Genomic DNA, 15248 nt, shown 5'->3' with positions numbered 1-15248 from the left:
CTAAGTCCTTGCTTCTGTGAGGTATGTGCTAATTTGTTCATTTACTTCTTCATACTTTTTAAGGTCCCTCCATCTCTACTCTCTGATACCTTAAACCAGTCAGCTATCATCTCCCCCTTAGTTTGAAAGTTAGATATTAGAGCAGTATGCATGCTTTTTTTGTGTGTATGTGCACCTTCCAGAAAACACGAAAAGCAGGTCAGCTCTCCAACTGGCACCATCTGTGACCACTGCAACTATATTCAGTCCTGTGATGAAGTTAAAGGGTTTTTTTTGGAAGTCTTGAGTGACTAATGGTTTGCTAATGCCTACAGTGGTCAAAGTGAAAAGAAGGTCCAGTCTGTGATGATTCCTTAGAGTAGAAATAGGACCATGCTGAGAATGGTATGGACAACACTTAGACTTGTTGCTCACAAGCCTAGTTCCAAGTCTTGTTTGTTCTTACTAGCTCTGGAGTGAGTGGAAAATTAGCTCCACTTCACTTAACGCCTGCTGTATGGAAACACTTTTTCAGCTGTGTTGTAGCAGCTTTGGGACAACGATACATTCCATGCATCTTCATTGCTTCTCAGAATTTTCTCAGTAGTGAAGAGGTTTTGGACATGTGTGGAGACCTTAGTTGCCCTGAGTCACACCAGACAAGTCTCTGTTCTTGACTGCTAAGATATAGTAAGTGGCACCAGCCACTGGGGGGAAGAGTGTCTTTTCCTCTTCGCTTTCTCTTGTTTCTCAGTAAGGTTATTCTAGGCCACCGTGGGTGAAATTAGAGCATGTTTGAAATGTTACTTTCAGCTATAAAGGAAAAAGAAAAAATAAGTAGCACCAAAGAAAACAGTTAAGTAGGATGAAGCGATTATAAGGGCCCACTCTATTTTCAATAGTATGGGACAGTCAGGACACAATTAAAAAGCTATTGAAGTGCTTCAGTGGATAAGGCACAGTGGGTTTTATTCAACTATTCTTTTATTCCTCTTGAGTTGCATGTCCATAATATGGTATAATACACCTAGGGTACACTCACAAAGAATATTCTGGGAAATCAAGATTGAGGAGACAACAGTGTCTAATACTGTGTAATACTTCTGTACTAAGAAGTGTAATGTGGGTGTATATCATTGCCTTTTGCAATGTAAAATGAAAGATCTGTAGGTGAACAACTAAATCTCCAAGAATATTTTTTTATCACACAGTAGTGCCTGTCACAATGGATGGGATCCATCTGATTATATTTAGTCTTGTCTATAATATTGTATATAATGGTAATATCTACATCTGAACTAGTCAGGAGAGAAGAGGCACCAATGAGGTGAGATTCATTAGGTGAATTTACCCTAAAGTCCAGAAAAGTTTAGGTGCCTAAACCCAGGTATGCTTCATTTCTGTGGTCACTCTGAGCCTCTAGATCCCATTATACCTAGTCAGTACAGTCAGTGAGATCCACTCAGTTTACCCTACAGTGGACACCTAATTGGTGTGCTGAATCTTGCCTCCTTGGTCCTTAATATAGCAATTGAGTACATCAACTGAGCCACACTGTAAATGCAAAATATTATTTCCAGTAACAAAGATTGCCCTTTAGCTGATTCAGTACATTATTACACTTCAGAATATCTGCCATATTTGAAGCTACATTGCTCTTCAGAAGTTGCGTAGTTTTTTTATTATTTTAGGTAAATACCATTTATTATTTTACATAAATATACTAAGAAAGTTGTAAGGATATTTTACACCTCTTCAAGAACTCTATTCAGTGCTGTAAAGCAATAGCTTGAAAACAAGTTTTATTCATTCTATAATGAATAGAATTTTCATTATTCTAGAGGTGTTATCATAACACTGGGAATCTGTCCTGCATTAAAGCACTGACATATGTATTTCCATTGACTTCAAAGGTCAAGAATATGCAGTCTTTACTCAGTGAAGCTACAGCTCGCATACCCCGATCCAGAATGATAGCGTGAGGTTTCATGAGATGTCCAAGTACTGCACAATTGCTGAATAACATGGCCCTGCTCCCTCTGCTCTCAATTTTCAATGAGAAAATGATAGTAGACAGTAAATGATAGTAGAAAATGATTCACATTTTTTCTCTGCTGCATTAATTTTTTGCCATCTTTATAAGCTTTACCAACTCATTGAAGGGTCTGACAAATGTCAGAGCCAACACAAGAGGAAGAAGCGTAGACTTGTACCAAGGACAGGAGTGATAGAGGAAAAGGACTGACCCTATCAGTAAAAGGAGCTCTTAAGTGTTTGCCTATTTTGTTATCTTCTTTCACATTCTCTATGTTACTTATATGTGTAACTATGTATATGTTCATGAGTAAATAATATTTTTTCTAAGTATTTCTGCATATGTTTCTGGGAAATGACAAAATACTTAAAGGAAAAAAGCATAAACAAAGATTATTTTCTTTTGGTTTTGTAGCACTGAAATTAAAACATCATGAACAAAGTTCTGAATCTCTTCTATATACAGGCTAAGGTTTTCATTTACAGGAGGATAGATTCACRTGTATACCTGCTATTAAGTGAGAGTTACTGCGCTTGAAAATCAGTATAAATGSACAAAGCCTGAGCTGCTATTTCATTATCCTAGGAAGTGTGCCTGATATCTGATCAGAATAACGATGGCAAATCAAGCTCAAAGCGTTGACTACAYGCTGTGATTGTATTTCCATACACTGTAAAATGACTATCTGCTTAACTTTAGAACTTCAGTGTTAGAAAGCTACCAGCACTTTCTGCTGCATGGAGCTGTCTGATTGTGACAAGTCTTATATTAAGATGTAAAACATAAATGCCTGAAACTACTTTTATTATTTAAAACTACTGTTACCCTTCTTGAATAATTAAATTATACCATGTCCTTTAAAATGGCCTTCAGATACCCCTGTCACTCAGAGAACACCTTTTCAGAAATATGTTGCCTTTCATTCATGTTTGGAAACTAATTACACGTTTCTCTTGCAGCTGTTTTTGTTCATTTATACCAATAGAAAGTTTACAAATGTCTTTATTATAACARGGTCTGGAATGAAGAAATTCTATGAAAGCAGGGTCGTTATTCACATGGCCAAGATTTCCATCCCTCTCTAGGACAGATGCACTACTGGTGCCCCTCCTGTATAACTGAATTCAGTTTTAATCTGATACACATTTCATTCCGAGAAAATGAGAAATAATAGTCTGGAATGAACCATAATATTCCATCATCTTTCCAAGCCTCACTCACATTTACTCAACCTTCGTTCACACTTTAGTCAGGAAAGTATAATGTTTTTCATTCTCTTTTTGAAATACAATGTTTACTAAATCATGTGCTKCTTTTGTGAAAGGTAAGTTTTAGCCCCAATATTCTGAGCTGCTCTCAAAACAAGATAAAAGCGTTAGATACCGTTTTGCTTGCCTGTTAGCTTTCCTTAAAAGATGAATAGCCAGTGTTTTTGCCAAAGTCAGGGAATTTAAGATGATAACTAGAAAGAGATTAAAGTGTGGAATAGTCCCATCCTCATTCCACCAAGATACAATATTATCCCCAGTGCTTTTGGCTGTTAATATAATCTTGCAGGACAAACTAGAATGCATACCATTAGAAATAACTCCTCAACAGCCAGCAGAGAGGAGGAACCAAGGGCTTTTGTTCATAAGGGAGAAGTTCTGTCTTTGATCAAGTCTGTTCAGTGCAAATAAATGCCCCACATCCACTTCCACTTATCTGAGTGCAAARTAGGACCAACGTTACATGCTCTGCATGAGAACTGCTTGTATTCTTCCCTACAGTAATTTCAAAAAGGGAAAATGGTCAGAAAAACAAGCAGGGAGAAAACACATTGGGAATTTTTCAGGTACTGAGTGAAGATGATGCCTGATGGGTGCTGAGCAGCTGCAATTTTAGTCACAGTCACTGCAGTCACTTCACACTAATGTGGTGGGCTTGAACTTCCTTTGGTGTAAATGGATGAGCTCCATTTAGTGGAGTTCAGGCTAATGCTTTCAGTCCYAAGTGCAGCAATTGCTTTGAGTTTTCAACTCTTCTGCCATCCAGCGACCTCCCAAACTCAGAGATGTTTTCTGGCCTGAAGAAATACCTGAATTCTCTTTTCTTTTGCAGAATCAGTGGATAATTGTCCCAGTAACTGCTATGGGAATGGAGACTGTGTGTCTGGGACTTGCCATTGCTTCCTTGGCTTTCTGGGCCCTGACTGTGGCAGAGGTAGGAATTTATACTTAATTAATCCTTCCCTCTCCTTTTTGGTTAATATCTTTCTTTGTAGAAGTTATAGTCRTGCTTGTGGCTTTTACAAAGTACACCTAACCCAGACTGCGGATCCTCCGGCGGAAAGGAAGTGGATTGGATCTGCRGGTTTGTTTCTTGCATGCCATGATCGCTGTGACCTTAGCAACACAAAGCCTTGRGGGCATATGGACAGGCAAAATGTCACACTGAGAGCTTCCTGTACGGGACTGACTGTATCGAACGTGACTTAAAAATGTTGCACTGTTGCTTGTTTAGCAGAGCATTTTGTCAGSGTATGGTGGGATCTTATAATGCTGGTTTATTTTAAGATACTAATGGTAGAACCCTTAAGGATCTTTTTGTTGCTGCAAGCTTTGCAAGTTTGTGTCAGCTATGCATGATCATTAACAGCCTCACTGCGGGGAGTGAGCCAGGTTAGAGCAAGGCTAGGAATGGAGTAATGGCAGGAGAAACTGGATATTCTGGCCAAAAATGAAAACATTGGGAGGATTTGTAAAGCAGGCTGATCCCAACAAACAATATATTTTTCTGCTTAAGTGAAAAGTATTTTTAATAAATCATTTTGATTTATTAAATCACTTTGAAGATGTTTCACTTGACCCGAAATTTTTAGGTTATTTAAACATTTATAGAACAAATTGGAGTATGTTTAGTAAGAACATACTTCAGACTGAGAAATCAAAATTTTGCCTATGGAAAATGCCTGAATGCAGTGCTCCAACTTTTTCAGAGTCCTTTTTGACTGAGACAGTTCAACAAACTAAATGTAGATTCATAAATTTAGGGGTGCGAGGGTGTAAAAAGTTAGTGCCCCCACAAGGAGGTTTATTAAGGCAACAGATCAGGCCTTCACCCTGTTCTGTTGCTTCTTTGTCTGAAAAACAGCCTGGGCTTCTTCCCAAAGAGAGAGCTAAGCTCTATCCAAGCCCACTTCCTCTCCCCCTCCAACCCAGCAGTGGCCTCCTGAGGCTTTGGGTTATATCACTGTAGCCTGGCCAAGAGATAAGAACAGCTGTACACCCCCACGCGTAGGGAGTTCTCCACTGAGGCAGTGTGGTCCAGTCTGAAACCCTGAGGTGTTTCAGAGGTCACAACCYAGTAAGATGAATGTGACAAGCTGCATCTCTGAGAGCCGTTTTATGTCAGACTTCTTGCTGACTCAGGTTACACTTGGTTTGCATTTCCTTACAGTTGGTTTGCATTTCCAAGAGCCTTTGCAGAACTGTAAATCTGGAGACAAAAGGGTTTTTTCCACCTTCCACAGCTTATCCCTACTCACACCTCCTAACTTTATTTAGGGGCAGAAGTTTGGAGGCATGGTCCCCCAAGGCTCCCTGCAGAGCCAGTGGAGGAGAAGCTCCTTTATTGTGAGTCAAAGTCCTTAATCTTTTGTTCTGAATGCATTTTCAGGGGAGCTTACTTCCCTTCATGGGTTATATACAGAGCCTGCTGAGGCACTTAAGCCGCATGAGTATATCTCCCATTTCACAAGATTGCTTGCTCTGGCTGACTTGAACACCTCTTACTTGAGTCAGTCTTTCAGTTCAAAATCATCTGGGTCCAGATCAGTGTCTGCCTTTAGGAGAACAGGTTAATACCTGGGGTGTCAAAATGCTGTTTGTGTATGCATTTCCATCCAGTAGGCTTGTTAAAAAGATCATCTTGCCATGAGCATGAGATATAAGGGCCCCAGCACTGACTTCCTCTTCATTTTCAGTGGAATCCAAGATGCTTCTTTTGACCTASAAACCCCTCAGAGGGCAGCAACTGCAGAGTGTATAAGACTGTTGGAGTATCTGTGTGCAGCAATATATTTGTTCCTGTACTGAGAAGTAATCCTYAGATAAGCATGTCCCACTACAGGATTTTTAAGTCCCACATATCCTGGGTATTCCTTTATTTCAGTTTTGCCATGTAATTCACCATCCAAATGGATAGGAAATTGTGGAACAAAAAGCCCTTCAGCGCATGCTGCAAATCCCATAGTTTTTGATTTTCCTTTTGTAAAGGGTTGTAACAATTGGAAGAAGGAATGAGGAGCTCTTGTTATAAAAATAACAGTTAATTATTAATGTATTGTTAGCCAATTATTTTAAACAGCATAGATGAGATCAAATCACTTGATGTATTCTGGGGCCTTCTGTGAACTTTTCCTCATTCAAGGAAGGTGTTTTTAAATTTCTATGTARACCAAACCAACCAACCAAATGAATGAATGGTCTCATTCTTTGATTCTAAACTGTCCAAGAAAAGTAGTGGGCATTTGGGCTACCATAACYACTCTAGAGAATTAATGTAATTTAGGTCTCTTAGATATTTTCCTTTGGAATGGAATTTGAGTGATCAAACTTTAATTATATATCATTATATATAGAAAAGAGTTGCACAGAGAGCAGTGGAAAAAAGTCCATAAAACTCTTTTGTCTTTGTTCATTCTAGTACACTACAAAAGAGGTCTTGTTCTTGCCATTGCGTTGCTATTTGCAGCAGMACTTTCCAGGTTATGCTGAAGGTGTTCTCCATGGAGATCTCTATCGAGTAGCAGTTTTATTGCAGATGGCCAGCAATTTATCTGATCTTGCAYTGAGTGATCAGCTGTCTTGTCAGAAAACATGTAGGTCTTTCTCAGCAACCTCTCACTGGTTAAAGCCCATTATTCTTCCTTCTTGTTGAAAAGAGCTGTAGGCTATTCTCTTCCAGTACCTTCAAAGAACAGGCTCCATTACCAATCATTTGAAATTTGAGACAGGAGGGTGGAAAATTCCAACAGTCTTGCTGAAWAGTTAAATTATAGAGTAAGTTTGCTGTGAACCATGTATACAGCATGGCGTATCTTAAACAATTTATGTCTTGTATTGTATAAGTAGGCATCTCCATGCAAATGAYGCCCTTGAAACACACCACTCCAAAGTGCTTTCTTCAAGGTGAACAGARGGGTCTTTAATAATAACAGTTGCCAAACTCCCTTCTCTTCTAAACCTTTTTATTTTAGTAAGGCAAATATAGTTCATTGCATATCAAACTGGTTTAAGAGTCAGAGCTGGCAATGTTTTGCATTGTCCTGAGGTTGCTGTAACTGTAACCCTCAGGCAGACTGGTCTGTAGTACGTGAGAAGCAACATTGGGTAGGATTTGTGTGGTTAATAACTGAAAAGGTAATACGAGAAATGGAGAATCTTTATCCACTGTTACTACCTCCTCCTACCTGTACTCAGAGTCAGGAATGAAGCAAAAGAGGTTCATTGTATTAATCACATGCCTAAGACAAGTGAGTTAAGAAGCAGAATAGAATATTCCATTCACATTAGTATCCTTCATAAAAATATTCATAAACTGCCTTTGTGAGGGGCAAAGGAGAAACCAAGCTGCTCTCACTTCAGGATAAAGTGTGACAATGCACYAGAGAAGTCTGGGTTGAATATGTCCTTGCTGTTGAATTTCAGTGCCATGAAATTGCAGAGAACAGAACAGAAGCGAGCAGATTTTGAAGGGGTAATGAACAGGGGAAGGCTACTGTTTTTAAGGAAATAGGACAGAAATGGATAGCACTCTTAGAAAAATCAGAACAAGGGGCAAAAGGAAACTAAGATGGGACATGTGAAAAATAACAGTATGGCAAAGGGAGAAAGTACCATTAGAGAGGAGCTGAAGAAATCTTACAGAGCACCAGTTACCAGAGTTGGTAACGGAGGCTTTGATCTGGTCCTTGATGCTCTCTCCTTGCTTGCAAAGCCTGCCATATCTTTTGCTTCCACTCTGCCTGACGTTTTGCTGAGACAGCTCAGAAAACACTTAATRCTGGGATCCACCATGCCACAACTTCAGCTTTTTGACTTCTCCCCTTTATCACAGAAAAGAAATCCTGCAGTTGTCTGGCTGTACAAATCAGCTGATTTTGCTGGAAAGAAAAACACAATTACAAAGTCATTTATAAACTCATATAAAGATCGGAAGATATATTTGGGAACATTTTTTACAGAAAGATTGGAAAGACTAGAGGCTAGTTTTGCGTGGTGTCTGATGATAAATGGAGTCCAGTGGACGTGATAGCCATAAAAAGGGGCTGGAGATCTGGAGATTCAGGTGATGGTATGACATGAATTAAATTGTTGAAATAATCTGAACTATCCTCTGAGCAAAGAAACTGAAGACTGTAAAGTTGACAATTACAGCAGCAAAACAGGAGTGATTTGTGTACAGCTAAGGTCTGGAGCAGAGGAGGTGTCAAGGAAAGTCTGAAATCTGGCAGTGTGTCAGGTATAGCGATAAGCAATTTAAGGTCAACGGCACTGCTGAAAAAAAGACTTCAGTATACCGAAAGTCAGAATAAGATAAAGATCTGGRGCTAGTCAGTAACAGAAAGTATCACAGACACAGAGCAAAGAGGTATTCTAGCTCATGAGCGCTGTTTGTTCATTTAAAACATTTGTAGGATAATACAATTAACAGCTGAGTGTCAGCTGCATAAAAGATGGCCTTGGCGAAGAAAGCAACATGCTTCACTGAAGAGTGTTTATGAAGAACAGAAGTTGCAGGCTCTCGTGCTCCTTCTCAAAGTGAGACTCATGTACAGTTGTGTTTTAATGTGATTTCGGTTATGTTCCCCCAGCTTCTTGCCCAGTGCTGTGCAGTGGAAACGGACAGTACATGAAGGGAAGGTGCTTGTGCCACAGTGGCTGGAAAGGAGCAGAGTGTGATGTCCCCACCAACCAGTGYATTGACGTCTCCTGCAGTAATCATGGCACGTGCATCATGGGGACCTGTATCTGCAACCCAGGGTACAAGGGGGAGAGCTGTGAAGAAGGTATTTGCAAGATACGTTCAATTAGCTTTTTGCTTTGATTGCTGTTAAATAATTACATGGATGGAGGCAATTCTGAGTAACACTGGCGCTTAAACAGAACAGTAATAGGCACCTTAGAGATACAATAGATGGATGCAACATAAAAATGATATGTTGTAATAGCTTGTCATTATCTATCATATTGTTCAATAATTGGATGAAAAGCCATCAAACGCTTCAGATAGACAAATCTGGTTGAAAGACTAGAATGTCTAATCATATGTTCAAATGTTCTTATTAAAGCGTCGTTTCCGTCTACACATCTAAACGTGTAATTACTTTTACAGTGCTTTCTTCTCTGCTGTGCTATGCCAAGTGATTTCAGTTGCTTACATATAAGAAAATGGTGGCGTATGAGAAAAAGTCCCTGATTCTTGCCAGCTTTCAAAGCTTAGAAATGTTCAARACTTGAATTAAATTCTGCTTCAAAATCAGATGTTATTTTAATGCCTCATCCATAGCTTTTTTTTCACATTAACCCCCAAACATTCTTCATTTGCATTTAGTTTTATGACCGGAATACAGTGACTTTTAGCACTTATCTTTAATCTTTTTTTGAAGGAAGTCACCTGCCACCATAAACCTTTACCTTGCCCAGTTTGTGACTGCTTCTTATTGCTAAATGAAAAAGTGGACAATTTTGTAAGTTTACAAATCATACTGACCGTTATAAAATACCTCCAGAAGCAACTGATTCATAGAATAATGTTCAGCACTTTTTGGAGTATTGGAGTGGCACATATCTGACATTACATGGCAACGGTGTCACTAAAGGATAAAGATGAAGACAGCATCGGCTCTGTATCAAGAAGCGATCTTTAAAAAGAACTTAATTTTGGCTTAAGAAAGCACAGCTCGGTGAAGCTGTGGACTATAGCCAAAGATGATAACTACTGAAATATCTTTAAAACACCTCCTTAGACCTCTTTATTTACTGGATCATACCTTTATTGGTTAAACAGAAATGGAAAAACCCTGATTTTGCCTTCAGCTAGACATGTTAAATGTGTGTAATTTAGAATAAGATCTGCGCTTTTTCTAACAGAAACCTCTTTTCCCTTGTTCCTCGTTTTACTTTAAAGCAAAAAAAAACCTAGCCTCCAATTAGGCATTTTATATTATCACTGTAGCAGGGGACAGTGTCAGTCCCGCTAGGTAGAAACTTGAAAAAGAAAGAAGAACAAAGAGAACATGATTTTTCTTATGAGCTGTTTAGTATTTTTCCTTGTATGCAATTGTTTTTGGTATTCAGGGCCTAATTTGTACTGTACTGGGGCGAGGGGGAAGTAGGTCAGAAATGTGCCATGTGGGAAATCTTCAGGATATATATGTATTTTTAAATCTAGTAAAAAAAAAAGTTGATTTATATTATTTTTTAAATTGCTTTTACTTTTTAATTTCTCTTCTAAGAAGGGCCATCTGGTATTGATTACTTTTTATTATTTCTCAGTTCTTGTAGCTTCACTGCTTACTCTATGTTTATAATGGGTTTTCATTCCAGTGTTTCTTCTTTCTTTTCTTTCCCCCCTGTAGTAATTCAACAATGTTTATAAAACATCAGCCAACAATCTTACATGAGTTTTTCTTTTCTCCTTCTTTAGTTTATTGGCCCATATTTTATAAGGCATGGACTAAGTCAGCAGGACATTAAAGAGAGGGAAACAAATTTAAGCAGTGAAAAATGAGAAGTTACTCGTTGGGTACTGAATAAGCCTAATAACTTGTGTGACCAATGAAGCATGAAGCATGTTGGGGGAAAAGTATAGTATCTACACCAGTCTTGCTTGCTGCAAGATTTATCTCCCTGTCAAAGGTTTTGCACAAGGTTTGAGCTATAAATGGGGTATTTTCCAACCAGAAATTAGACCATTTGGGACTTTTACCAAGCAGCTATACAGACATATGCAAAAACTTCTTTTTTTTTTAAAAAAAAAAAAAAAAGTGTAGTCAATTTTGTGAGTGCTGTCCTTCTCCCATGCTCCTCATCTCTACTTCTCCCAGAGCTGAGCAGCTAAATTTGTCCAGCAGAACTCCCTAAAAAATATACTGTTGTATCCCAAATCCACTAAGCAATTGGTTAAGAAGAAAGCAGAAGCCCCTAATCCTGTCCCAGGGCCCTCGCCGTGGTGCCGAAAGCCTAAAGAGATACAGCAAGTGAGGCTGAGATTAAAGAAGCCATTGTGCGTGACATTTTCTGAAAGGGCTCATTTCAACATGAAAAATGGCCTTGGGATTATGATAAATGGGGGGTTCTGACGTGCGCATTCCCCTTCGATAATCTCCTGTGTTAGAGCTGAGATAGCAGATTGCCTGCCGCCTGCGAGGGAGCCCCCTCTGAAACTCACCTTTTTCCCAGTCGACCTTCGGAGGGGATGATTAATTGCCTGGAGGTAGCCTCTTGTCAGATAGCCCGTGATCTTTGTTCTCCTCCTTCAAACCATCTGCTGAGACCGTAGGATTCTGCTGGTCTCTTTCTTAGTCCTTTTCGTACTTATTACTGCTGAGGAAGAACAGGGCCAGGGCTGCAAGGGTCTCACGCTAAAATTGGCACCCTTGCTCYCAGCTCATGAACGGCGAAGGAGATTTATAGACTCATCCTTTCGAGCATCTCACAATTTTTGAGGGTTGTTCCAGCTATGAGCAGGGCTCCGGGAATCAAACAAAACAAAAACACTCCCGCATGCCTTGGGATAGTAATTGCTGAGCCATTACTTGTCAGAGTCAGAAGGTTTGGTGAATCTGGGGAATTATCAGAGCAGCTGTTGTGTTTCTTTTTAAGGTTTCTGGATCTTAAACAGGTCGTTGGAATTCTCATTAGCTTTTAGAGGCAAAAAAAAAAAAGGAGGCTCAAACTGCAGCGTGCGCAGTGGCCATGTTCTGCTCTTCTCTGTTAGAGCCAGCGGCTGGACAGCTTTTCTCTTGCTGCTTAGCCAGACTGACACTTGTCACTGATCCCCAGGGCACTGCCACACACCATTGCAAGAGATGGGAAGAATTCCTCTAGCCTGTCCCATATATTTTTCTATATAAATAGATGATCAGCTCCTCCAGTCCTTTTTTATGAGGGAGTCTGGTGTGTTTCATGTTTTTCCTTTGCTACGTAGAATTCCCCYGTGGCCAGGGTTGCTGACAGTTGCCAACAAAACACTTAACTCAGGAATCACACCACAGTGTATTAAGTCATTTAGTGCACATTCTTCTTATACAGCACACCCAACTGCATGTTCTCCAACCTCGTTGTGAGAATGCCTCTTCTTAAAAAAGGCCGCTTAAAAAGAATATTAATTGTTCAAAAATACAAGCGGAAGATAACAATATCCAATAATATCTAGCATTTATTTTTAGTCCTTTTTCCAAAAACTGTCTAAGCAGATGTTTAATCTGAAATTCATACATGTGTATCCGTGAAACTGGTATGGACTTCAGCACATTCTTCAATTTAGGCATGTATTGTGCTGAATCAGGAAGTGAATTTCTGCTGAATCTTTATGCAGAAATTTCTCTCTCAGAAAACAGAGCTTAGCTTAGCTTTGAATTCATTAATAATAGTAATTTAGGTTATTAGAATAAACGGARGCACAACATATGTACAAGAGAGTATTATTCTTATTCTAATCTTAATTGATATTTGCCTATTCTTCTTAGAAAGATCATTTGTTAATATATGCCTGGATAAAAGAATRGATTTCATCATAACTTTTTTGTTTATTTTTTCAGGTAAGTATTTTAGCTCTTATTGCATTTCCAGGACGATATCCTCTTGTGTGATGCATCTGTTTGGAGATAATCTTCTTTTAATGCAAGGTTTCARTTTCTTCTTGGAGCCATGAGATACTATACCAGTAAATCTGTGTTACGAAAATCTGATAGATTGTTTCTGAAGGTCCCATTTGCTTCCCCTATACACTTCCTCTTCTTTCTTGCATGTAGTGGACTGCATGGATCCTACGTGTTCGGGACGAGGCGTGTGCGTGCGAGGAGAATGCCACTGCTCTGTTGGCTGGGGAGGAACAAACTGCGAGACCCCAAGAGCCACCTGTCTGGACCAATGCTCTGGACATGGGACCTTCCTCCCAGATACTGGCCTCTGCAGCTGTGATCCCAACTGGACTGGACATGATTGTTCAATTGGTAACTTCAGCAGTACCTTACCATTATTTTTCATGTTATTTAAACTTTGTAAAATATTCAGACTTAGATCTGCAACAATAGAGCTACAAATGTGTTCCAGTAAAGCACATGTAGGGCATGACTGGAAGCCGAAATACCATAGCTCAACTACATAAATAATTCTGCTTCCATTTTGGAGTAAAGAGCAAGGTAATAAATAACCCCATTAAAGCCATGTAGGTTTGCTGTTATTYGTTTTATTGATATGAATGTAATTGATGGTTTACATATAACTGCTTGTACTGGTGCTAATTCTTGATGAATCCCAGTAGCACCAAAAGGTGTTCTTTTATTTTTAGGAGTTGTRCAAATATTCTTTATGTTGCTGCAAATAACAAAAGGGCAGTGGCAGTCCTTCAGGTCTCAGTTCTCACTGGAGTTTGAAGGCCRTGATTTTCTAGGCTCAGCTAGGAGRAGATGAGTGTCATACAAATTTCGCATGGAAAAAAAGTATAAGCGCTGTCCCATAAGAGCAAAAGGAAAACTAAGTAGAAGCATTTCATAGTACAGGCACCTACCACATCATAGACAGATCTGTTATGTGCAGTTTTGCATAGAGATTTGGAACTGTAAACGTTCTTTGTTCCTTAGCTAAATGTCAACGTTTCTCAAAATCCGCATCAAGTACCTGAAATGGAGGCTTAAGAAAAACAATTTAGAAGCCTTTTCACTTTTCTTCCAAATGCAGTTGGCTCTTAGATGCCACATTGAGAACTACTGTAATAAATTAGGTGATAGTCAGAACCGACGGAGCATTCCTCTTTTACCTTTTGTTCCGCATGCTGTGCTCACAAGTAAGAGACCGCAGCAGTAACAGCCTCTTTACCCTTACACAGCTGAGGTGGATCTAGGCCAGAAATCCAGGGCACCTCACTAGTGGCAATGAGATGAAATAAATTTGCAGCAAAGCAACAACAACAACAAAAACTATTAAGAGAGTAGATGTAGAAGCAAAACTGCATAAACAACATTTTTGCTGAGGAATTGCTGCACTGTGTAGAAAAAAAACAGGTTAACTGCTTACAAATATTTTAAAAGAGTTTTTTAACTTTGCTAATGAATAAGCAAAGGATATAAAATAATAGAATAACACAGAGGATATGAAAAGAAAAGCTTTTCTAAAATAAGTAGTGAGGTTAGATGTTAGGAATCTTGTCTTATAGTAAAGATGGCTGGGCTGAAGAATAAAAGAAAATATATTGACCAAAAACTTTTACAGATATAGAGAGGGAAGCTATTCTGCATTGGCAAGAGGAATTTCATGACAAACTGTTCTTTTCCCCACATTAACATCCTCAATTCAATATTCTGTGAGTTCATTTATAAGACCACAGAAAGCAGAAGGGTAGCAGTGTAATTGTAGTGATTTTGTAGCATGATTCATAATTGAGTCATTATTTTGAGTTTATGTGGAGTTTTGGGGATTGCAGAGATGGATTTGGAAAAATGTTCTTTCCTACACACAAACAGAATTCACTTTCTCTTTGTTAACCTGCAGGTCATGTATAGATGATTTATAAGCTTTCCTTATACTGCTTTTATAAATCCATCTAGTGCAAACTTTCTTTGGCAGTGTGAGGTTATTTGAGACAAACTTGAGCATCRTTCCAAGACCTTTTTCTTCACAGAGCTGCTTGTAACATTCAGGTTATTGTGCCTCACAGCRAAAATCACAACTAAGGTGATTTGTAAACTTCCATTTCTAACCCAGACCTTTCCACTGAATTGATGATTTGATTTGAAAGACAGATTTACTCACAGGATGTGTGGTATTCTTTTTGCTTGATTAAAATACAGTGAGCAAGAATTTTAGTACAAGCAACAYAGCCCAGTGGGGTGGAAGTTCTGTAGAAGGAATTAGAGGGGATGGATTTTATTGTCCTATAAAACAGAAACAAACAGAACGGAAGAATTATTAAGTGAAAGAGTTAAGTGTTTGCATAAATCAGTGTCAGTTCAGCAAAGCAGTTAGGG

General features: G+C 39.0%; 1 protein-coding gene across 1 annotated transcript in view; it reads left to right on the top strand.

The window, feature by feature from the left end:
• Window positions 1-15248, top strand: part of TENM4 (teneurin transmembrane protein 4) — a 353790-nt gene that overhangs the window by 186279 nt on the left and 152263 nt on the right. Inside the window, exons 9-11 of the mRNA XM_085299249.1 lie at window positions 4115-4216; window positions 8871-9065; window positions 13035-13235. Coding sequence (XP_085155375.1) covers window positions 4115-4216; window positions 8871-9065; window positions 13035-13235 — 498 coding nt within the window. The remainder of the gene's footprint in view (window positions 1-4114; window positions 4217-8870; window positions 9066-13034; window positions 13236-15248) is intronic.

Source organism: Rhea americana, unplaced genomic scaffold (assembly GCF_003343005.1).
Source record: "Rhea americana isolate MKP2758 unplaced genomic scaffold, rheAme1 scaffold_148, whole genome shotgun sequence".
NCBI lineage: Eukaryota > Metazoa > Chordata > Aves > Rheiformes > Rheidae > Rhea > Rhea americana.
Note: the sequence above shows the minus strand (reverse complement) of the source record. Positions and strands in the feature narration are given on the sequence as shown.